At 47.8% G+C, this 23,394-nt stretch overlaps 1 protein-coding gene across 1 annotated transcript in view; it reads right to left on the bottom strand.

The window, feature by feature from the left end:
• Nucleotides 1–23,394, bottom strand: part of LOC113010990 (phospholipid phosphatase-related protein type 4-like) — a 69,732-nt gene that overhangs the window by 25,025 nt on the left and 21,313 nt on the right. The window contains exons 3-5 of the mRNA XM_026150342.1: nucleotides 7,574–7,703; nucleotides 3,353–3,548; nucleotides 2,560–2,617 (exon numbers count right to left, since the gene is read on the bottom strand). Coding sequence (XP_026006127.1) covers nucleotides 2,560–2,617; nucleotides 3,353–3,548; nucleotides 7,574–7,703 — 384 coding nt within the window. The remainder of the gene's footprint in view (nucleotides 1–2,559; nucleotides 2,618–3,352; nucleotides 3,549–7,573; nucleotides 7,704–23,394) is intronic.

Raw genomic sequence — 23,394 nt, 5'->3', positions numbered from 1 at the left:
GCAACACGGACGCTCCGTTTGCAGACCCCCCATTCATCTCACCTGAGACGCCTTTGTTCTCTGGCCCTGGAGGCCGCAAACGCCGACGCAGAGGGAGAAGATCTGGCGTTCTGGTTCGACTGAGACGGCGCACTTACAGACCACCGTTACCCAGTTTATTACTGGCTAATGTGCAGTCTCTGGAGAACAAGCTGTGCGAGCTTCGGGCACGGATCTCATTCCAGCGAGAGATGCGGGACTGCTGCGTGATCTGCCTCACAGAAACCTGGCTATCGGACAAAGTACCGGACTCCGCAATACAACTGCCGGGGTTCTCCGTGCACCGCGCGGACAGGTCACAGGATCTTACTGGGAAAAGCAGAGGCGGTGGTGTGTGTTTCATGATCAACAACAGCTGGTGTGATTATGCGAACGTGCACCCGGTCAAATCCTTCTGCTCACCGGACCTGGAGTACCTGATGATTAAGTGCCGGCCATTCTGGCTACCGAGGGAATTTACAGCAGTGATTATTACGGCTGTTTACATTCCCCCACAAGCCGACACTGACCGTGCACTCAGGGAACTGTACAGCGCGATCAGCAGCGAGGAAACCGCACACCCAGAGGCAGCGTTTATCACAGCCGGAGACTTTAATAAGGGAAACCTGAAGAAAGTCTCACCCAAACTCCATCAACACATCCATTTTAACACACGTGGAAACCGGCTACTCGACCACTGCTACACCGCTTTCCGGGATGCGTACAAAGCCCTCCCCCGCGCCCCTTTCGGCCAATCAGATCACTGCTCCATCCTGCTCCTGCCCGCCTACAGGCAGAAGCTGAAACAGGAAGCTCCAACCCGGAGGGCGGTGCACTGTTGGACGGACCAATCGGAGTCTGCGCTGCGGGACTGTTTTGATCACGCGGACTGGGAAATGTTTCACGTGGCCGCCAGAGACATTGATGAATACACAGACTCAGTCTGTGGATTTATCAGGAAATGCGTGGAAGATGTCGTCCCATCCAGAACAGTCAAATCCTTCCCAAATCAAAAACCCTGGATTAACGGGGATGTTCGCGCGGCACTGGCGGCACGGAACACCGCCTTTGCCTCCGCGAACACATCGGACTACAAACACGCACATTACCAACTCCGGAAGACGATCAAAGCAGCCAAACGTGAGTACAGCGACAGGGTGGAGCAACAGTTTGACAACCCTCGGAGTATGTGGCAGGGACTAAACACGATCACAGACTTTAGAGGGAAAACCAGCACACCGCAGACCACGGCCTCTCTGTGTGAGGATCTAAACGTATTCTAGACTGGGCAGCATCACCTCATCCCCCATCACACTGAACACTGGTGCTCCACAGGGGTGTGTACTGAGCCCTCTCCTGTACTCACTCTACACCTACGACTGCACAGCCACTAACAACTCCAACATCACTGTGAAGTTTGCGGACGACACTACAGTGGTGGGTCTTATCACCAACGGTGATGAGACGGCTTACAGGGAGGAGGTCAGCGCCCTGACCCACTGGTGTCAAGACAACCATCTCACCCTCAACGTCGCAAAGACAAAGGAGTTGATAGTGGACTTCCGGAGGTGCAGAGAAGTACACACCCCCATCACCATCAACGGCGCTGCTGTGGAGAGAGTGAGCAGCTTCCGGTTCCTTGGAGTACATCTGGCTGAGGATCTTACGTGGTCAGTACACACAAACAAAACAGTGAAGAAGGCGCAGCAGCGCCTCTTCTTTCTCAGGAGACTGAAAAGATTCAGCATGAGCCCCCGCATCCTCAGGACCTTCTATCACTGTGCCATTGAGAGCATCCTCACTGGATGCATCACCACCTGGTATGGCAACAGCACCGCCTACAACTGCAAAGCTCTCCAGCGAGTAGTGCGGTGCTCTGAACGGATAATTGGAGGTGAGCTTCCCTCCCTCCAAGACATCTACAGGAAGCGGTGCCTGAGGAAAGCGGGGAGGATCATCAAGGACTCCAGTCACCCCAGCCATAAACTGTTCAGACTGCTTCCATCAGGAAGGAGGTTCTGCAGCATCCGGTCCCGAACCAGCAGACTGAGAGACAGCTTTTTCCATCAGGCCATCAGACTGCTGAACACGTCATAGACACCTCAGCTTCACTACTGGAACTTCAACATTATGCACTCCACACTGTACAGTAACGCCACTGTTTTGCACATGTCTCACTCTGTATATTTTATTTATTGTTTACTCTATTTAATTTGTAAAATATGTGTACACACACACACACACACACACACACGTAGAAAAATATTTAGTATACACATCCAGAAATGCATACACTATTATATATTGTACATATATTTATTAGTTTCAGATGTAGCCATTCTTGTATTTTGCACAACTCTGTTGCTTGTGAAGCTCGCACACAAGAATTTCACTCACATGTGCTGTACCAGTGTACCTGCACATGTGATGTGACAATAAAAGTGATTTGATTTGATTTGATTTGCAACAAGCCGGTTAGAACAGGACTGTGGTCACACTGAAGTGTTGTTCTTCATATGTGTAAATGCAGTAACCACTTACTGAGATGTAGACAGCAGCAAAGGCAGCCAGCGTAGCATGCTGGGAGGGGAAAGATTTCCTATAAAGCAGAGCGGCAGAGTGTTCTTGATGTTAATTATCATGTTCAGACAGCTGAGAACAATGCTGAATATTCATGTGCAACAGAAAAATGACTTTCAAAGAAACTTGGACGCGTGACGTGTGCGTGCTGACAAATCTGCCCGAGCAGGTGTTCAATAAGGAGGAAGGATAACCAGAAGGGCAACGGCTCAACCTGGTTTTTAATATCTGCTCTAGGTAAATGCAGCTTCTTAGCTAAAGCTTGATCTGTTGTCCTTAATATACCAAGTATGACGCAGTATAGTTCAGTAAAATGATTAAATGGGTCACTGAGTAGGTCTGTTTAATCTGTTTACAGATTTGCATAAAGGTTGCCTTTAATAATTATATTTTCATAACAGAAAGAACATTTTAATAATCTGAAGGAAATGGTGTTTGGAAAAAGATGCTCGAGATGACTGACAATGCCTTCTACATATAAATTTCAGTGACGTTGGTCAGCAGTTTGGCGTGTGCAGGCACAGTCTGTTACGCTCAACGTAAAACATACAGCTGAAACGCCCACAGTTTGGATTGTGGCTCATGTTCAGTGCTTTATTATTAATGAAATGACAACATTTCTTTCATTCTATAGCTTCTGCTGTCCAATGTGTGTGCACTTTACAACTTGAGGCAGTACTAGTGTTTTGTGCAAAAACACACCCACATGCATCCACTCTCACACTCTCCCACACACAGTAAATCAAAGCCTCACCTGCCAGCATTGATGAGCCCTATGTCCTGTCCAGAGCAGATATCCTCTAGGATAAACGCTTCATCGCAGGTGGACATGTTAAGGTGGGTCAGGTTAGGTTTGCATACATCCAGCCAATAGGGAGTATGCTGGCCAGTGGATAGCTGAAGAATGTCTGTTATCAGTGCTGTCACACACAGGCCAAAGATATGGACACCTGTAAAAAAAGAAAGCTTTTACAATAGAGAACACTATACGCATTCATATAATACACCAACATATAATAGTCATATTACATAACATCGTTATTCAGTGGCTCCTATTAAGTGCTTGTTTATCTGCTCCAGACATGACAAGAGAAATTCTGTCCTCGTTCACAAACTTTATTTACGTGTTGGAGAATCAAAAATGTGCACGTACATGGATCAGAAAACCGCAGTCTGCAAGCACTTATCTGTAGGGATGGGTTCCGGTATCCGGGGCACCGGTTCTGACATAAACGGTAGTAACCAGACCGAAAAGCAGCGCACATTTCGGTGCTTTATTTCGGTGCCTTTTGTTTTTTCTTGAGATGTCATACACTTTGGATTCTAGCCAATCATTTTACCTTTCCAAGGATAGTAGGCGGGCCCAGGTACGTTCGTTCTTTTGAGCAGAGCTACAGATTAAAGGCAAAGGCGAAGTGGTCAAAGTCTGGCTGTACTTCACAGTAAAAGATGCAAACTCAGCAGCCTGCGAAAAGTGCTTTAAGCTGATACTGTGCAAAGGAGGTACAGTGGCTTGCAAAAGTATTCGGCCACTTGAACTTTCCCACATTTTGTCACATTACAGCCACAAACATGAATCAATGTTATTGGAATTCCAGGTGAAAGACCAACACAAAGTGGTGCACACGTGAGAAGTGGAACCAAAATCATACATGATTCCAAACATTTTTTACAAATAAATAACTGCAAAGTGGGGTGTGTGTAATTATTCAGCTCTGAGTCAATACTTTGTAGAACCAGCTTTTGCTGCAGTTCCAGCTGCCAGTCTTTTAGGGTCTGTCTCTACCAGCTTTGCACATCTACAGACTGAAATCTTTGCCCATTCTTCTTTGAAACAGCTCCAGCTCAGTCAGATCAGATGGACAGCGTTTGTGAACAGCAGTTTTCAGATCTTGCCACAGACTCTCGATTGGATTTAGATCTGGACTTTGACTGGGCCGTTCTAACACATGGATATGTTTGGTTTTAAACCATCCCATTGTTGCCCTGGCTTTATGTTCAGGGTCATTGTTCTGCTGAAAGGTGAAGCTCCGCCCCAGTCTCAAGTCTTTTGCAGACTCCAAGAGGTTTCCTTCCAAGGTTGCCCTGTATTTGGCTCCATCCATCTTCCCATCAACTCTGACCAGCTTCCCTGTCCCTGCTGAAGAGAAGCCCCCCCAGAGCATGATGCTGCCACCACCATATCTGACAGTGGGGATGGTGTGTTCAGAGTGATGTGCAGTGTTAGTTTTCCGCCACACACAGCGTTTTGCATTTTGGTCTCATCTGACCAGAGCAGCTTCTTCCACATGTTTGCTGTGTCCCCACATGGCTTGTGGCAAACTGCAAACGGGACTTCTTATGGTTTCCTGTTAACAATGGCTTTCTTCTTGCCACTCTTCCATAAAGGCCAACTTTGTGCAGTGCACCACTAATAGTTGTCCTATGGACAGATTCCCCCACCTGAGCTGTAGATCTCTGCAGCTCGTCCAGAGTCACCATGGGCCTCTTGGCTGCATTTCTGATCAGCGCTCTCCTTGTTCGGCCTGCGCGTTTAGGTGGACGGCCTTGTCTTGGTAGGTTTACAGTTGTGCCATACTCCTTCCATTTCTGAATGATGGCTTGAACAGTGCTCCGTGGGATGTTCAAGGCTTGGGAAATCTTTGTGTAGCCTAAGCCTGCTTTAAATGTCTCAATAACTTTATGCCTGACCTGTCTGGTGTGCTCTTTGGACTTCATGGTGTTGTTGCTCCCAATATTCTCTCAGACGACCTCTGAGGCCGTCACAGAGCAGCTGTATCTGTACTGACATTAGATTACACACAGGTGCACTCTGTTTAGTCATTAGCACTCATCAGGCAACGTCTATGTGCAACTGACTGCACTCAGACCAAAGGGGCTGAATAATTACGCACACCCCACTTTGCAGTTATTGATTTGTAAAAATGTTTGGAATCATGTATGATTTTGGTTCCACTTCTCACGTGTGCACCACTTTGTGTTGGTCTTTCACGTGGAATTCCAATAACATTGATTCATGTTTGTGGCTGTAATGTGACAAAATGTGGGAAAGTTCAAGGGGCCCAATACTTTTGCAAGTCACTGTAAAACCTCGAATCTGATGAAACACCTGGTGACGCATAGCGTTTTTTAAAAGCCGAGAAATGCACCGTATTTGATAGCTTGCTGCGAGACCTCACACCGAGCACATCTACATCGGGTGTGGTGCCTGTTATCGGACCCGGAGATAGCAACCTCTCCCAAAAACCCGAAGAGGAGAGTTCTGGCCCCTAGCCCTGCCAGTGTAGCAGAAATGATGAGGATGATGATGCAGCAGCAGCCGTTCTTCTCTGCGTGAGTAGCTTAATGTTGTTCGTGTGTAATTTACGTTGAGTAGGCTAACCACGTTATTACATTAATGCATGTAAGGTGAACTAGCAAACACCATCATAGCTACATGCGGCTGTCCTCTTGTTTGATAGAGTGATACCATATACAGTGGAACCCTGACTTACGAAATTAATTTGTTCCAGAGGGTCTTTCGTAAGTCAAAATTTTCATAAGTCGAAGCACCCAGCTCCTTACCATGCATGGAGGGTTTCACCCCGAGTCCAGCATCCTGAGGCTGTACGCTAAGCAGAAGGAAGGGGGCCGGGGATGTCCAGGATGAGATAACGAACATCCACGAATACATCAGGAAGATGGCCCCAACTGACAGTGAATACCTCAGGCACCAGAAACCCAAGAAAGAGGAGGAACCATCATGGAAGGACAGGCCCCTGCACAGTATGTACCACCGGCAGATAGAGGAGGTGGCTGATATCCATAAATCCTACCAGTGGCTGGACAAAGCTGGACTGAAAGACAGCACAGAGGCACTAATCATGGCAGCACAAGAACAAGCTCTGAGCACAAGATCCATAGAGGCTGGGGTCTATCACACCAGGCAAGACCCCAGGTGCAGGCTGTGTAAAGATGCCCCAGAGACAATCCAGCACATAACAGCAGGGTGCAAGATGCTAGCAGGCAAGGCATACATGGAACGCCATAACCAAGTGGCCGGCATAGTGTACAGGAACATCTGTGCCGAGTATAACCTGGAAGTCCCGAGGTCAAAATGGGAGACGCCCCCAAGGGTGGTGGAGAATGACCGAGCTAAGATCCTGTGGGACTTCCAGATACAGACGGACAAAATGGTGGTGGCTAACCAACCGGACATAGTGGTGGTAGACAAACAGAAGCAGACGGCCGTAGTGATCGATGTAGCAGTTCCGAATGACAGCAATATCAGGAAGAAAGAACACGAGAAGCTGGAGAAATACCAAGGGCTCAGAGAAGAGCTCGAGAGGATGTGGAGGGTGAAGGTAACGGTGGTCCCCGTGGTAATCGGAGCACTAGGTGCGGTGACTCCCAAGCTAGGCGAGTGGCTCCAGCAGATCCCGGGAATAACATCGGAGATCTCTGTCCAGAAGAGCACAGTCCTGGGAACAGCTAAGATACTGCGCAGGACCCTCAAGCTCCCAGGCCTCTGGTAGAGGACCCGAGCCTGAAGGATTAACTGGGGGCAAGCGGGGAATTTTTTGTGTATATTACACACAGGTGTATATAGATTAGAGAAGCGTCCTTGGCCTTGGCTGTGATAACATAATGTTCTATATATATGCCCCTGAAGTTAATACATCTTTTGGCAACAACACACTGTGGAATGCATACCAACGTCAAATATCTCAATGGCTGATTTCAAGTAACCATGCAGTATAAAAATATAAACTTTTTGGTTAAGGAAGTGTATCTTGCATAAAATTAAGCTAAACAAAAAACTGTGGAGTGCTCCGCTGTGATGACTCATTATTAAGGAGCAGCTGAGAGAACCTCCTTTCTGTTCCACATAGCAAAGTTAGTGGTTCTTTTTGCAGTTGCTTTTCAATCTATTAGTGTTTCGATTCTTGTTGGAGCAAGTAAATGATACATATAATCAGTGAATATGTCCTCCTACCTATGAAGCGTACAGCCCTGCGAATGTAGGAGTTGAAATTGCAGCCTGCAGCATTGATGTTGGCCTCAGTCTGACTGGCTGATGACTTCCTGGACAGATAGCAGTACAGGATCGCTTCTCCTATCAGAATCTATACACAAAGAAATCAAAGAGTGTTGGCAAAGCAGATTTTTTTGTGATCTGAAAGTTTCTCTGATGTGCTGAGGGCATTTATATATTATTTACTTACAAGTGAAAAATCTGGAGAATAAATGAAGAAGAACATAAAATTTGGTTAAACCTTAGCCAAACTTGAAAGTGGACTTAGACTTTAAGTGAAACTAAGTTGCACACACAATAACACATTGCTTCTTTGATAAATGAGAACTACATATTAGTAATAACGACTCAGTAGTTTTGCTGACGCCGTCACGTTGGCTGTGTTGGTCCACAAATGCAGGACTTCAAAGGCAAAAAGTAAAACTCAAAACAGCTTTATTGCTGAGCAATCCAAAACAAACAAACACATAATCGAAAATAATCCTGACAAGACATGTTGCATCTTCAAAAACAAAAATAAAATAACTGAGCCTTACACCGGAGTATCGTTGCAACTTGTTTACTGAACCTTCTTTTCAGTACATGTACAGAACATCAGTGTCCATTTTAGTGCCTCCTACAGAACACTCTCTTCTTCCTCTTTCTTACAACATAAATGTAACACAGAACCAATACTGCCTCTCCTGGCATTACCATTGTAACGACACACTCATTCTGTTTCTTTCAGATGAATAACAGGAACATAGGATGTAGGTATCTATGAACTATTATGCATACTCATATATAACCAACTAATTTCCTGCGATACCACATCTCCTCCCCCCTTAAGTCAACAACTCCCTGGACTTACAAAATAACTGCTTATGTAAAGAATGCTTAACAAGCAATCAACACGTAATTAAGGTAACCATACAACTGTACATATGTTTCAATGTTTCTTTTTCCTTTTTCTTTTTTTTTTAATAACTAGGAAGGTACGTCCTTCCTGTGAGATCAGAGCGCATTGTTGCTCTATTCCTGGAAGATCTCACTCTACCTAACAAAGTCCTTTAAAGTCTCTCTCTCTCTGGGAACGTCACAACACTGGTGTCATTAAGGAGTCTCCGGGAGCCGGAGTCTCCGGAGCATAAGGCAACTCCGTTGCCGGAGGTTGTGGCGATGTGTCCAACTCTGATGGCAAGCAGCACTCAGGCACTGCTTCTTTGTCATGCAATGGCTCCACCTCCCTGTCTGGTGTACTGGGAACAGTGTCAGCCACTCTTGCTCTCACCTAATTGATGTGCCGCTTCACAGTTTGACCTGATCCAATGGTAACAATGTAAGACACTGGACCCGATGCTCTCACAATGACTGCGGGAATCCACTTCGGGCCATAGGAGTAGTTTCTGATGAAGACCTTGTCTCCTGGTGTGAAACTTCTCAGTCTTTTCTTGGTGTCATGATTTTCTTTCTGTTTCAATTGTTTGTGCTGCACTTTTGTTTTCACATCAGACATGAGAAAGTCCAAAACTGATCTGAGTCTCCGTGACATCATCAGAAATCGGGACAGTCTGGTTTGCAAGGTATCACCTTTGACTTTCTTCATCCCCTCCTTAAAGGTCTGGACTGCCCTCTCAGCCAGCCCATTTGAAGAAGGGTGGAAAGGTGCTGATCTCACATGGTCAATTCCATTCTGCTTCATGAATGACTCAAATTCAGCACTTGTGAAACATGTTCCATTGTCTGAAACTAACATTTTAGGTAGTCCAAACACACTGAAACTCTGGCGCAGTTTCTCTATAGTTACCTGTAATGTAGAGGATTTCACAGGGTAAATGTCCATCCACTTGGAATGAGCATCCACAATGATTAGAAACATCTCCCCGAGGAAAGGCCCTGCATAGTCCACATGGATTCTGGACCATGGGGACTCCAGCCACATCATGCGGGGAACCAGAGATTTTGAGATGATCAATTGTATCTTTTAAAGCAGAATAAGACACTGGCTCAAACTGTTGGAAGACAGTCAAGCATTCAGAGGCTGGAACTGGGTCTAAAACTGATGATGAATGAGATGGATGAGAAGCCGTTAGAGCTGAGATTTTATCAGAGAAATACTTTAAAAATTTATCACAAAGAGCAGGGGAGGCGTCCCTATAAGTGATAGTGCAAGGGTTTATCACAGAGTTAAAAGTATTAAAAAGGGCTCGGGGTTGTGGCTATTAGTCATAATAATGCTAGACAAAAAGGCAGATTTTAACAGACTTTTGATACTTAGATAAACAATTATGGAGGATGTCCAAAGAGACGTGGAGTTTGCCTTTCCTCCATTTTCTTTCAGCACGACAACCTTCACGCCTGAGGGCGCGAGTAGTATAATTTAGCCAGGGTTGTTTAATCCTCAGAGGTGCCACAGAGTTAAGAATGTCAGTGCATGTAGTATAAAAGAGGTTAGCAAGCTCATCCGCTGATAAAACCCCATTACAGTTAGCAGCAGAGAGGGGAGAGTCAAGGAAAGCATTAATGAAGTAGGCGATTGACTGGGAGTTAATCGTGCGCGTTTGCCGCACAGGACCATCACTGTTCAAATCCACATCGCTCGCTACAGTATTAAACAAAACCGGAAAGTGATCTGAAAGCCCAAAGTCCTCTATGTCCGTGATGCAAATATCCAGACCATAAGACCAAATCAAGTATATGACCTTTAGTGTGAGTTGGTTCACTTACCCACTGGGTGAGATTGAGGGTGCTAATAAGAGCGAGGAAATCCTTAGCTAGCGAACTGTCCTCACAGCAAACATGAATGTTGAAGTCACCGACAATTAGTATACAGTCATAACGTAGCACAAGGCTCCCCAGCAGATCAGCAAATTCTGGAAGAAAATCCTTGATAAGTTTCGGGGGACGATACACCACAGCGCAGAGGATGGAGGGGACGCAGTTCACTTCCAATAACTGCACCTCAAAACTGGGGTACAGAACAGGTGGCAGCTGCCGACATCGAAGTTTGTTTTTAAAAACTGAAGCTAGCCCTCCACCTCTTCCAGTGGTCCGGGGTGAGCTAATAAAAGCATAGTCAGGTAGGAGCAGCTCCGAGAAGGGAAAAAGTTCGCCGGGGCGAAGCCAAGTTTCCGTCAGGAATAAGAAATCCAGTCCCGACGATAGAATATCATTTAAAATAAAAAACAATAAAAAAAAAAAAATAATATTCGTCAATGACCTTGTATTTATAGTAAGACCATACGGAGAGTGGTCACACTGTTACTGGTAGGAAAACGCCGCAGCAGGCGAAGGTTGCCAAGATTCGCACCTCCTCTGGAGGACTGCACCCAGCACCAAGCGGGCGGAGGATCAGCTGGGAGATCCAGGTAACCATAAGGGCCAACAGGGTGAATCCAGCGATGACAGAACAGTCTGAAGTTAGCATGGTCCCGGAGGGCAGGAATAATAATAATAATAATAATGGATTGGATTTATATAGCGCTTTTCAATACACCCAAAGCGCTTTACAATACCACTATTCATTTAGATGAATAGATGACAAGATGTTTATAGAATAGCAATCATTTGTTGCAACATAGGACTTTAAAAAGGCCTTGATACGAACACGGATGCCGCCACGTTTACCCCATCTCCGTGAACGTTTCCTTTGAGAGAAGGTAGATGGTAAGTGGCGGAGGTAATCAGGAAAGTCCTTCGAAAGCGGAGGAGGATTCTCAGGTCTCCATTTAAAATCTTGTGTCTGGTAGTCCAAAGGCCAGAGATTCAAAAGAGTTTGGCGATCATAGGTAACTCACGTGGAGCGTGAGATATGTGAAGACTTATCAAAGTGTCTGAAATGTAACATTCCAGCCTCCCCTTTAGTATGCTTGCTGGGCAACTTGGATGAGGTCACTGCAGAAATAAACACAGCCCACGTTGTCTTTACGGCCCTATGCATTACCAAGAAAATGGTCCTCATTAACTGGAAAAATAAAAATAATCTTAATTCTAACCAATATAGAAACCATCTAATAGATCACATTAGTCTTGATACAACATCTGCCATCACATTTGATCAATCCCTTTGGGCTCCTTTGATCGGCTTCATCACCTAGTGGGGGTGGGGGATCATGGTTTGGTACTGCCTTCGCTATTGTGGTTGATATGGGGGTAGGGACGGCCTTAGGGCATCTGGGGAGTCCCTAGGGATGTTTCCCTAGAGGGCCTAACCTGGGGGATGTGGCCATGGCCTGGTTAGGAGCTCTGGGGGCTCTTAGATGGTGCTTTCCTTGTGGCTGCCTACAGCTGAGATGGGGGAGGGTCTGTGCTGGAGGACGTTGGTTACTGGCCTGGTAGCCTGGCTGCCCCTGGGAGGGTCCGGGACGGGCGTGGAGGCTTGGGGGTCTGGGAGTGCTCCGCCCCCCGGTCTGGGGTGCTGGCCGGGCCTTGGGAGCTTGGGTCCTGGCTGTTGTGTCGCCGGAGCAGTGGGCGGGTGGGTGCAGGGGGGCTCAGCCCCAGTGCAGGGGACCTCTGGTGCATCGGCCCTACTAGGGGGCTCTCTAACTGGTGGGGAGGTTGTTATATCTTTGCAGGTGGTCTCCTCACTACAGGAGCTCATTCTGCAGGTGGGGGGAGAGATATAGAAGAGGTGGAGAATGAACTCAACCTGTGTGTCTATTGTCTTGTGTAGTTTGGGAGATGATTGGATGATAGGGTGGGTGCAGTTTTCTCTGGGGTGGAGTCGAGTGGCCTGCCCCGGACTCTGTGGGGCTGGGCGGTGCTGCTGCTGCGGGCCCCGGTCCGGATGGGCCTGGGCCCCCTTGCCCTGGTGGGTTCCAGAGTGTGGGGGTGCCTACTGGGGTCAGTGGGGGAGCTGGCCCCAGGGAGGGGCCGCTTGCCCCTCCCTTTCTTCCCTCCCCATCCTCAGCTGCCTCCCTATTCCCGCTCTACCACACCCACTCACACACGCAGGGCTTGGGGTGCAGGTATGTCACCAGGGTGCAGGGGAGGCACTCCCCCTCTGTCCCCTTCTGGCCGCCTGTGCCTCAATTTTATTCTGCAACCTAGACATCCACATCACTCTCACATAACACATACATATAGGGCCTTGGGGATGGGCACGTTTTACAGCATCCAGAGGATGGTCGGTGTACTCCAACCCTACCCTCAATTTTAATTGCATTTAGACACTGAGGGTTTTCGGGAGGAGCCGGGCTGCTCTCTGAGAGGAAGCTAGTACCATGCTCTCCTGAGTTTTAAATGCACTTTAGAACAGCACACAGCAACACTACATATGAGCGGGCGTAGGGAGGTTTGAGGTCTTCACTCACACTGGTTCTGTTAGCCGTCAGGGCTGGGGGGCTGGGAGGAGGTGCTGGCCGTCAGACTGGGGTCTGGGATGCGGGGCCTCCCTGCTACTGCAGATAAGGAGGTGGTCCGCTTGCCTCCACCCCAGAGAGAAGGGTTACATCTCCTGGGTCTAGGTGCGGCTTGCCCCTCTGAGGGCGGGGTTACCTGGACCTGGGATATAGAGTATGTTTGGGGAGTGTGACTGTCTGTGCAGTGTCTATTTGTGTCTGTCTACACGTGGGGTGAGTGCCGAGTACTTGGTTGTGCATATCGGGTGGGAATGCACATTTGTGTCTGCGTGCGCCTGTTCGTCTGTGTCTATATGTCAGGTTGGGTCTTAGACTCAACCTCTCTGGGTACATCTCAGGCCCTCTAAAGTACGGAGGCCTATCTCCCCTCACCACACTCCCTGCCGGTGGCTGATGCCCTCAGACGTTGGTGCATTGGTGGTCCTTGTCGCCTGGGGCTAGGCGCTCTTGTATGTACCGGCTCACTCCTGGTGGCCGATTGGCGGGGCCGGGCGCCTGTGGCCTGGCTGGGCTCCTTCCGGGGGGTGGGATGCCCTCTGGCCTCTGGGCCTGAAGCTCGGTCCTCTCTGGCACAGCTGGCTACCGGCCGAGCCTGCGGGCACGCCACTGCAACCCCCTCTGGCCTCTGCTCCGTAGCTGCGGGGTGACCTCTCGTTTGGGGCTCTACTCAGCTCTTCCCAGGAGGGTGGCATGGTTCCCCCCCCCCCCCCCCCCTTTGGTGGTCCTCCTCGGGTCCTTGTACTCTGGGGCCTGGATCTCCTCTATACCTGCTTCATACCCTGGAGGACGGGGCTGTGGCCCCCCCACACTCCCTAGCAGATCGTTACATGGAGAAACCTTTGGAATACAAGCATGCTGATCCACACAGGTATGCACACAGGTGTACACACGGGTGTTCACAGACGCGGACTACACCTTTCTTGGCTGCTGCCTCAAAGCACATTGTGCGCTGTCTATCTTGCGTGCTGCACAATATTGTTTAATATTTAGTATCTACTGTTATCTACTGCTAGCTAGTTTATTGTGATGGTGCTGTTTTTATTATGTTGCTCTTTTTTTGTTTGTTTTCTCTTCTGTTTTTTTTTCTCCATACAGGTGATCCAGGTGTTTTGTTTGTTTTTCTTTCTTTCTTCTCCCCCTTCTCACCGTCTCTTCTGCCCTTTGGTTTTCTCTCTCTCCCTCTCTTTCTTTCATTCTCTCTCCCTGTCCTATCCCCCAGTCATGTCTGTCCCGTTTGTAGCAACCGAAAATAAAATAAATTCATAATTATAATAAAGGTCAATCAAATGGACCAATATGGCAAGGCCATGATGATCCACTTGGTAAAATAAATCCGCTTGGCATCTTTCTGGGCCTTAAGACAACAATTCTGATGCAAAAGATCCAAACGGGAAACAAAAAAAAAAGTAACGTGCAGACATCAGGGCAGCACATAGAGAGAAGACGATAAACAACAAACAACAGCGCAGGAGACGGCTTGCCGTGAACACTGGCGCCATCTTGCCACACTGACTGACTTAACACTTGCTGAAGTGTTTTTTCTGTTGTTTTGACTCGGTGCAGCTTTCTGTTGTTACGACTGTTTTTCACTTCACTTCAGTCCAATTTCATTTCCTCAAGCCAAACTCGACCTAGCAAGCTGGGGCCGTCGCCTTCGACCACCACCGGGGGCAGATATTTTTTCTGCTGCTTGTATTTGACGCTGACTCGTGTTGCACCAATCACCTTAACAGGATCCCCTGTATAAGTTTCCAGCTTAATTTTGATGGGCTGCAGGCTGGGGGACTTGCTGTCTTTCCCTGTTTCTCTGAATGTTGCTTCGTTCATGACTGTTAGGCAACATCCAGTGTCAATTTCAAAGTTCACCTTTGTTCCATCAATTTGCATATCCACAGTGTAGGGGTCTACTCTTCTCAAGTGTACCACACTGCCACGCCCTAACTTGAACAGTTTTCTTTTGTGCCCTTGACTGCACTTGACACAGTTCAACATGAAAGAGTCATCTTTCATGTTTCTCGCCCACATTGTGAGTACTGTAGTGTGAACTCTGCTTTTTTTCTTTCTTTACATATGTCGATCCATACTTTTTCTGGTTCAGTTTAGTCTTGCTTCTACAAGCTCTAGCTATGTGTCCCACTTTACCACAAGCATGACATTTTTCTTGTTTGTACTTACAGTCTGCTGCTGTGTGCTTGGTTTCTTTGCAACGATAACACTCTTTACTTTCTCCTTTAAAGGTACGACTCTCCTGTTGTCCTCTGGTGAGACTGAAACATTTTGCTGACGCCCCTGAGGTCTGCAGATCCTGTGCATTTTTATTTGCAGTCTCCATGGCTACTGCAATTGACAGAGCCTTGTCAAAAGTGAGATCTATTTCTGACAAGAGACATCTCTGAATTCGGTCATCCTTAATTCCGCAGACGATCCTATCTCTCAACATCTGTTGTAACGTGTTGCCATAGTTACAATCCTGCGCCAGGCGACGCAGCTCCGCTACATATTCCATGACGGTTTCATTCGGCTTGCGGGAGCAAGAGTCGAACTTATACCTTTGCACAATTTCACTGGGCTTCGGATCGAAGTGATTTTTCATCAGAAGCACCAGCTCTTGGAAGGTTTTGTCTTTGGGCTTGGCCAGGCTGAGAAGCTGTACGTCGCTGCTCCGACGACACTTATTAATATCGCTCTTTGTTTCTCTGCATCGTCGATCTCGTTAGCTGCGAAAAACTGATCGAGTATTTCCGCATACTCATCCCACGTCTGATTCTTTGGATCGAACTCTACTAGCGTGCCAATTGTAGCCATTTCCGCTTCGAGGTTACTGCCTTCTATTTCCAGCCGAAAACTTTTGCATTCTTTGAAAAGCTAGCCAAACCTGTAGCCGACTCCATCACTTTTTTTCTTCTTCTCTTTTCTTTCAGTCCGGTTGCCCCAAACTCCTTCCCCCTAAACGTCCTCGTCGCCAAAAGGATGTTGCAAAACAAAAATAAAATAACTGAGCCTTACACCGGAGAATCGTTGCAACTTGTTTACTGAACCTTCTTTTCAGTACATGTACAGAACATCAGTGTCCATTTTAGTGCCTCCTACAGAACACTCTCTTCTTCCTCTTTCTTACAACATAAATGTAACACAGAACCAATACTGCCTCTCCTGGCATTACCATTGTAACGACACACTCATTCTGTTTCTTTCAGATGAATAACAGGAACTTAGGATGCAGGTATCTATGAATAATAACTATTATGCATACTCATATATTTATATAACCAACTAATTTCCTGCGATACCACAAAACAAAAACTAGGAAGCCTGACCTCAAATGAGGCAACATGGATCCCGCGTGGATCACAGCGGGGATCGCAACAGGGATCCCGCGTGGATCGCAGCGGGGATCGCAACAGGGATCCCGCGTGGATCGCAACGGGGATCGCAACATGGATCCCGTGTGGATCGCAACGGGGATCCCGCGTGGATCGCAACGGGGATCGCAACTGGGATCCCGCGTGGATCGCAACGGGGATCGCAACAGGGATCGCAACAGGGATCCCGCGTGGATCGCAACGGGGATCGCAACATGGATCCCGTGTCGATCGCAACGGGGATCCCGCGTGGATCGCAACGGGGATCGCAACGGGGATCCCGCGTGGATCGCAACAGGGATCGCAACGGGGATCCCGCGTGGATCGCAACAGGGATCGCAACGTGGATCCCGTGTCGATCGCAACGGGGATCCCGCGTGGATCGCAACGGGGATCACGCAGGAATCACATGCACATGGGAAGAGGGACACAGCGTGGAGTGAGAACCCAACAAAGGGAACCCTGAGACAACATAAACACACAGAGGATAACAAGAGAACAGCTCACAGTTGACACTAACAATGGACTAATGAGAAAAAGGAAGCAAAAAAAAAAAAAAGAACACAATGCAAACAGGATAAGAGACTATCAAAGTAAAACAGGAAATGACAAAAACTGAGACCTCGACTGAGGATCGCAACATGGATCCCGTGTGGATCGCAACGGGGATCCCGCGTGGATCGCAACGGGGATCGCAACTGGGATCCCGCGTGGATCGCAACAGGGATCGCAACAGGGATCCCGCGTGGATCGCAACGGGGATCGCAACATGGATCCCGTGTCGATCGCAACAGGGATCCCGTGTCGATCGCAACGGGGATCCCGCGTGGATCGCAACGGGGATCGCAACGGGGATCCCGCGTGGATCGCAACAGGGATCGCAACGGGGATCCCGCGTGGATCGCAACAGGGATCGCAACGTGGATCCCGTGTCGATCGCAACGGGGATCCCGCGTGGATCGCAACGGGGATCACGCAGGAATCACATGCACATGGGAAGAGGGACACAGCGTGGAGTGAGAACCCAACAAAGGGAACCCTGAGACAACATAAACACACAGAGGATAACAAGAGAACAGCTCACAGTTGACACTAACAATGGACTAATGAGAAAAAGGAAGCAAAAAAAAAAAAAAAAGAACACAATGCAAACAGGATAAGAGACTATCAAAGTAAAACAGGAAATGACAAAAACTGAGACCTCGACTGAGAAGTGAACTTAACACGGAGAAACGAAAACAGGAAGACTGGATTACAACTGGAGACGCTGATGACAAGACACAGAGACAAGACTAGGAACAAATTGGAAAGGGAACTGCACAAAAGGGAACTAATGTAACAAAACAAGAACCAAAGATTTAGAAATTACAAACTCCGATTCACTAGAGAAATACAAAACATAAGATTAACAAATACAAAAAAAAGAAAAAAGAATGGAAAGCTCTTCAATCCAAAAGAACAAATCACAAATCCATAACAGCCTTTAACTTCTTTTACTTGACATTTTGAACTTTTATTTTCAAGCTTTTAAAGCTTGAAGCTTTTAAAGAACCGAGAACGAATTCTCTATAAAAACTGGTTCGAAGTAGGGCTGCCATGATTAGCCGACTAGTCACGATTACGTCGACTATCAAAATCAATAGCGTCGACTAATTTAATAGTCGACGCGTCATTTGAAGCTTTGTAAGATCTGAAAGACGCAGGAATAAGTAGTAGAATTTAAGATTTGTAAAAGTGCTCAGACCTTTTCAGAGAGGTCTGTTACCCACCAACTCGATAGCTGACCGGGAGCTCGAGGGGCACTAGAGCCGGGGAGAACAGCGAACTCCTGGCACATCGTTTTCAAACCCTCGCTACTCAGGTTAAACATGATATAGAAGTCACTTAGATAACTTATTGTTTGGCTTTTTTGCTGCATTTCGTTGACTTGTACTTGTGACATGTGCAATGACAATAAAGTTGAATTCTATTCTATTCTATTTTTTCAGTGTTTTATTTGCTATAGTTTTCACAAACGTCAGAAAACAGATTAAACAGATGGTCGAGAATTTACTCCAGTGTCCTGTTATTTTGCTTAGGCTGCTGCCCCCGCGACCCAGCCTCGGATAAAGCGGATGAAGATGGATGGATGGATGGATGGATGGATGGATGGATGGATGGATGGATGGATGGATGGATGGTCCTCTTATATTTTAGATAGCAAGGAGCAGACGGCTGAGTTTATTAAACTCCACCGAGACAATCTGCAAATTTCATTAAATTGCCATAACGGCAATGCTCAGTGGCTAGTGGATCTGAGGGCTGACCACAGCGACCTCCCTGAACAGGGTCCAGTAACCATCACAGTGGCAGATATCCAAGAAAGGGTCTCCAGTATGAAGAGTTGGACAGCACCAGGGCCCGACATGGTTCACGCCTACTGGCTAAAGAAGCTGACTGCACTCCACGAGCATCTGGCAGCACAAATGAACCAGCTGCTAGTTAACGAGAGACACCCGGAATGGCTAACCGAAGGTCGGACGGTCCTGATCCCCAAGGACCCCAAGAAGGGACCGGTCCCCTCCAACTACCGACCAATAACCTGCCTCAGTACTACATGGAAGCTCCTGTCAGGCATCATATCGGCTAAGATGAACAGGCACATGGGTCAATACATGAGCGGGACACAGAAAGGGATTGGCAAGAATACCAGAGGCGCAAAACACCAGCTACTGGTAGACAGAACAGTCAGCCGAGACTGCAAGACCAGACTGACCAACCTGTGCACTGCCTGGATTGATTACAAGAAGGCCTATGACTCAATGCCCCACAGCTGGATACTGGAATGCCTAGAATTGTACAAGATCAATGGGACCCTAAGAGCCTTCATCAGGAACTCAATGGGGATGTGGCGTACAACACTAGAGGCCAACTCCAAGCCCATAGCACAAGTCACCATCAAGTGCGGGATCTACCAAGGAGATGCTCTGTCCCCACTGCTGTTCTGCATAGGCCTGAACCCCCTCAGTGAGATCATGAACAAGACTGGCTACGGATACCGACTACGGAACGGAGCAGTTGTCAGCCACCTCCTGTACATGGATGACATCAAGCTGTATGCCAAGAGTGAACGAGACATCGATTCACTGATCCACACTACCAGGCTATATAGCAATGACATTGGAATGTCATTCGGACTGGAGAAGTGTAGTCGGATGGTAACAAAGAGAGGGAAGGTAGTCAGAACTGAGGGGATTGAACTACCAGAAGGCAACATTGCAGACATAGAGGACAGTTACAAGTACCTGGGGATCCCGCAGGCGAATGGGAACCATGAAGAGGCCGCTAGAAAAGCTGCAACCACCAAGTACCTGCAGAGGGTCAGGCAAGTCCTGAGGAGTCAGCTGAATGGTAAGAACAAGATCCGGGCCATCAACACGTACGCCCTGCCCGTGATCAGGTACCCTGCTGGGGTAATAGGCTGGCCAAAGGAGGAGATAGAAGCCACTGACATAAAGACAAGAAAGCTCCTTACCATGCATGGAGGGTTTCACCCCAAGTCCAGCACCCTGAGGCTGTACGCTAAGCGGAAGGAAGGGGGCCGGGGACTGGTGAGTGTCAGCACCACAGTCCAGGATGAGACAACGAACATCCAAGAATACATTGGGAAGATGGCCCCAACTGACCGAGTGCTCAGTGAATACCTCAGGCAGCAGAAACCCAAGAAAGAGGAGGGAGACGAGGAACCATCATGGAAGGACAGGCCCCTGCACGGTATGTACCACCGGCAGATAGAGGAGGTGGCTGATATCCAGAAATCCTACCAGTGGCTGGACAAAGCTGGACTGAAAGACAGCACAGAGGCACTAATCATGGCAGCACAAGAACAAGCTCTGAGTACAAGATCCATAGAGGCTCACTGAAAAGCCTTCAGCTAATCCAAAATGCTGCAGCAAGAGTCCTGACAGGGACTAGAAAGAGAGAGCATATTTCTCCTGTTTTGGCTTCCCTTCATTGGCTTCCTGTTAAATCCAGAATTGAATACAAAATCCTGCTCCTCACATACAAGGTCTTAAATAATCAGGCCCCATCTTATCTTAATGACCTTGTAGTACCATATCACCCTATTAGAGCGCTCCGCTCTCGCTCTGCAGGCCTACTTGTTGTTCCTAGAGTATTTAAAAGTAGAATGGGAGGGAGAGCCTTCAGTTTTCAGGCCCCTCTTCTGTGGAACCAGCTTCCAGTTTGGATTCAGGAGACAGACACTATCTCTACTTTTAAGATTAGGCTTAAAACTTTCCTTTTTTCTAAAGCATATAGTTAGGGCTGGACCAGGTGACCCTGAATCCTCCCTTTGTTATGCTGCAATAGATGTAGGCTGCCGGGGGATTCCCATGATGCATTGAGTTTTTCTTTTCCAGTCACCTTTCTCACTCACTATGTATTAATAGACCTCTCTGCATTGAATCATATCTGTTATTAACCTCTGTCTCTCTTCCACAGCATGTCTTTATCCTGTCTTCCTTCTCTCACCCCAACCGGTCGCAGCAGATGGCCGCCCCTCCCTGAGCCTGGTTCTGCCGGAGGTTTCTTCCTGTTAAAAGGGAGTTTTTCCTTCCCACTGTCGCCAAAGTGCTTGCTCATAGGGGGTCATATGATTGTTGGGTTTTTCTCTGTATCTATGAAGCGCCTTGAGGCGACTTTTGTTGTGATTTGGCGCTATATAAATAAAATTGAATTGAATTGAATTGGGGTCTATCACACCAGGCAAGACCCCAGGTGCAGGCTGTGTAAAGATGCCCCAGAGACAATCCAGCACATAACAGCAGGGTGCAAGATGCTAGCAGGCAAGGCATACATGGAACGCCATAACCAAGTGGCCGGCATAGTGTACAGGAACATCTGTGCCGAGTATCACCTGGAAGTCCCGAGGTCAAAATGGGAGACGCCCCCAAGGGTGGTGGAGAATGACCGAGCTAAGATCCTGTGGGACTTCCAGATACAGACGGACAAAATGGTGGTGGCTAACCAACCGGACATAGTGGTAGACAAACAGAAGAAGACGGCCGTAGTGATCGATGTAGCGGTTCCGAATGACAGCAATATCAGGAAGAAGGAACACGAGAAGCTGGAGAAATACCAAGGGCTCAGAGAAGAGCTCGAGAGGATGTGGAGGGTGAAGGTAACGGTGGTCCCTGTGGTAATCGGAGCACTAGGTGCGGTGACTCCCAAGCTAGGCGAGTGGCTCCAGCAGATCCCGGGAATAACATCGGAGATCTCTGTCCAGAAGAGCGCAGTCCTGGGAACAGCTAAGATACTGCGCAGGACCCTCAAGCTCCCAGGCCTCTGGTAGAGGACCCGAGCTTGAAGGATAAACCGCCCGCAGGGGCGTGCTGGGTGGTTTTTTTTTTTTTTTTTAATATATAAACGCGATTTCAATATGTCACATATTGACAGTGGCTCACCGATGCCAATAACATAATTGCCCAGCTGCATTTCAGAAAGAATGCAAAAGCATTGACATATATTTTTCCTTCCTACGATAGGCTGACGGGCAGGGCAGAGATAGATTTTGGTAGCCCGACTGGAAAAATCGCTAGCCCCGGGACGTCGGGCTAGCGATTTTGCAAGCCCTGTATCTGATTGAGGAATCACTCATCTTTGGAAAAGAGAGTTTATTACAGAGAAATGTCTCTTTCCAAAATAAAAGCTATACTATACGCTTCTTCTGGGCTATATTCTCAGCAGCATATTAAACATATCAGGTCCCCATAAGGAGACTCATGTGCTAACGGCTGTCTAAATGACTCGGGTAAAGTTTGTAGCATGCTGCTTGTTGTTTTTGTCTGCTTCCACTTGTCTTTGCACTAGGATGATGTCGGAGTAAATGTGCAGTCATATTCGTTGTGTTCCCACTAGTGCTGTCAGCGTTAATTTGAAATGACATTAACGCCACAACACAGCAAATCTCCGTTAACAAGCTACTGCGGATCGCCCCGTGCGTGGGGCTGGACGGCCAACAAGCTAACAAGCTAACTGCGCTAACACACTAGTTCCCACCCATGTAATTGAGCATTGCGTGGCACATCCAACATACTGTTTTACTTTAGTCCATGACGCGCTTACCTTCAGGGTCATACGTCACATGAAAACCAAAATAGTTCCAAAGGCCAGATCTGAATGAGGGTGGGGGAGGTTCAATTTGTCATATTGCAACGAGCTTAGCTTCTGTCTCAGTAGCTTACGCTGCGCTCAGTGGATCTGCGCTCGACAGTGCAGCCTAGGCGGAGTAGTCGAACGCAGATCCACTGAGCGCTCAACACAGACAGCATCGTCAGAAGAAAAGTTGATCAAATAAATAAAAAAATTTGTATTGTTTGATACATATGCGTACCGAACCGAAAGCACTGTATCGAACGGTTCAATATCGATACGAGTATCGTTGCACCCCTAATATATATATATATAAAACTAAACACCCAGCACGCCCCTGCGGGCGGTTTATCCTTCAAGCTCGGGTCCTCTACCAGAGGCCTGGGAGCTTGAGGGTCCTGCGCAGTATCTTAGCTGTTCCCAGGACTGCGCTCTTCTGGACAGAGATCTCCGATGTTGTTCCCGGGATCTGCTGGAGCCACTCGCCTAGCTTGGGAGTCACCGCACCTAGTGCTCCGATTACCACGGGGACCACCGTTACCTTCACCCTCCACATCCTCTCGAGCTCTTCTCTGAGCCCTTGGTATTTCTCCAGCTTCTCGTGTTCCTTCTTCCTGATATTGCTGTCATTCGGAACCGCTACATCGATCACTACGGCCGTCTTCTTCTGTTTGTCTACCACCACTATGTCCGGTTGGTTAGCCACCACCATTTTGTCCGTCTGTATCTGGAAGTCCCACAGGATCTTAGCTCGGTCATTCTCCACCACCCTTGGGGGCATCTCCCATTTTGACCTCGGGACTTCCAGGTTATACTCGGCACAGATGTTCCTGTACACTATGCCGGCCACTTGGTTATGGTGTTCCATGTATGCCTTGTCTGCTAGCATCTTGCACCCTGCTGTTATGTGCTGGATTGTCTCTGGGGCATCTTTACACAGCCTGCACCT

Source organism: Astatotilapia calliptera, chromosome 18 (assembly GCF_900246225.1).
Source record: "Astatotilapia calliptera chromosome 18, fAstCal1.2, whole genome shotgun sequence".
In the NCBI taxonomy this organism is placed as follows: Eukaryota; Metazoa; Chordata; class Actinopteri; order Cichliformes; family Cichlidae; genus Astatotilapia; species Astatotilapia calliptera.
The sequence above is the reverse complement of the archived record's forward strand: the minus strand, read 5'-3'. Positions and strand labels throughout refer to the sequence as shown.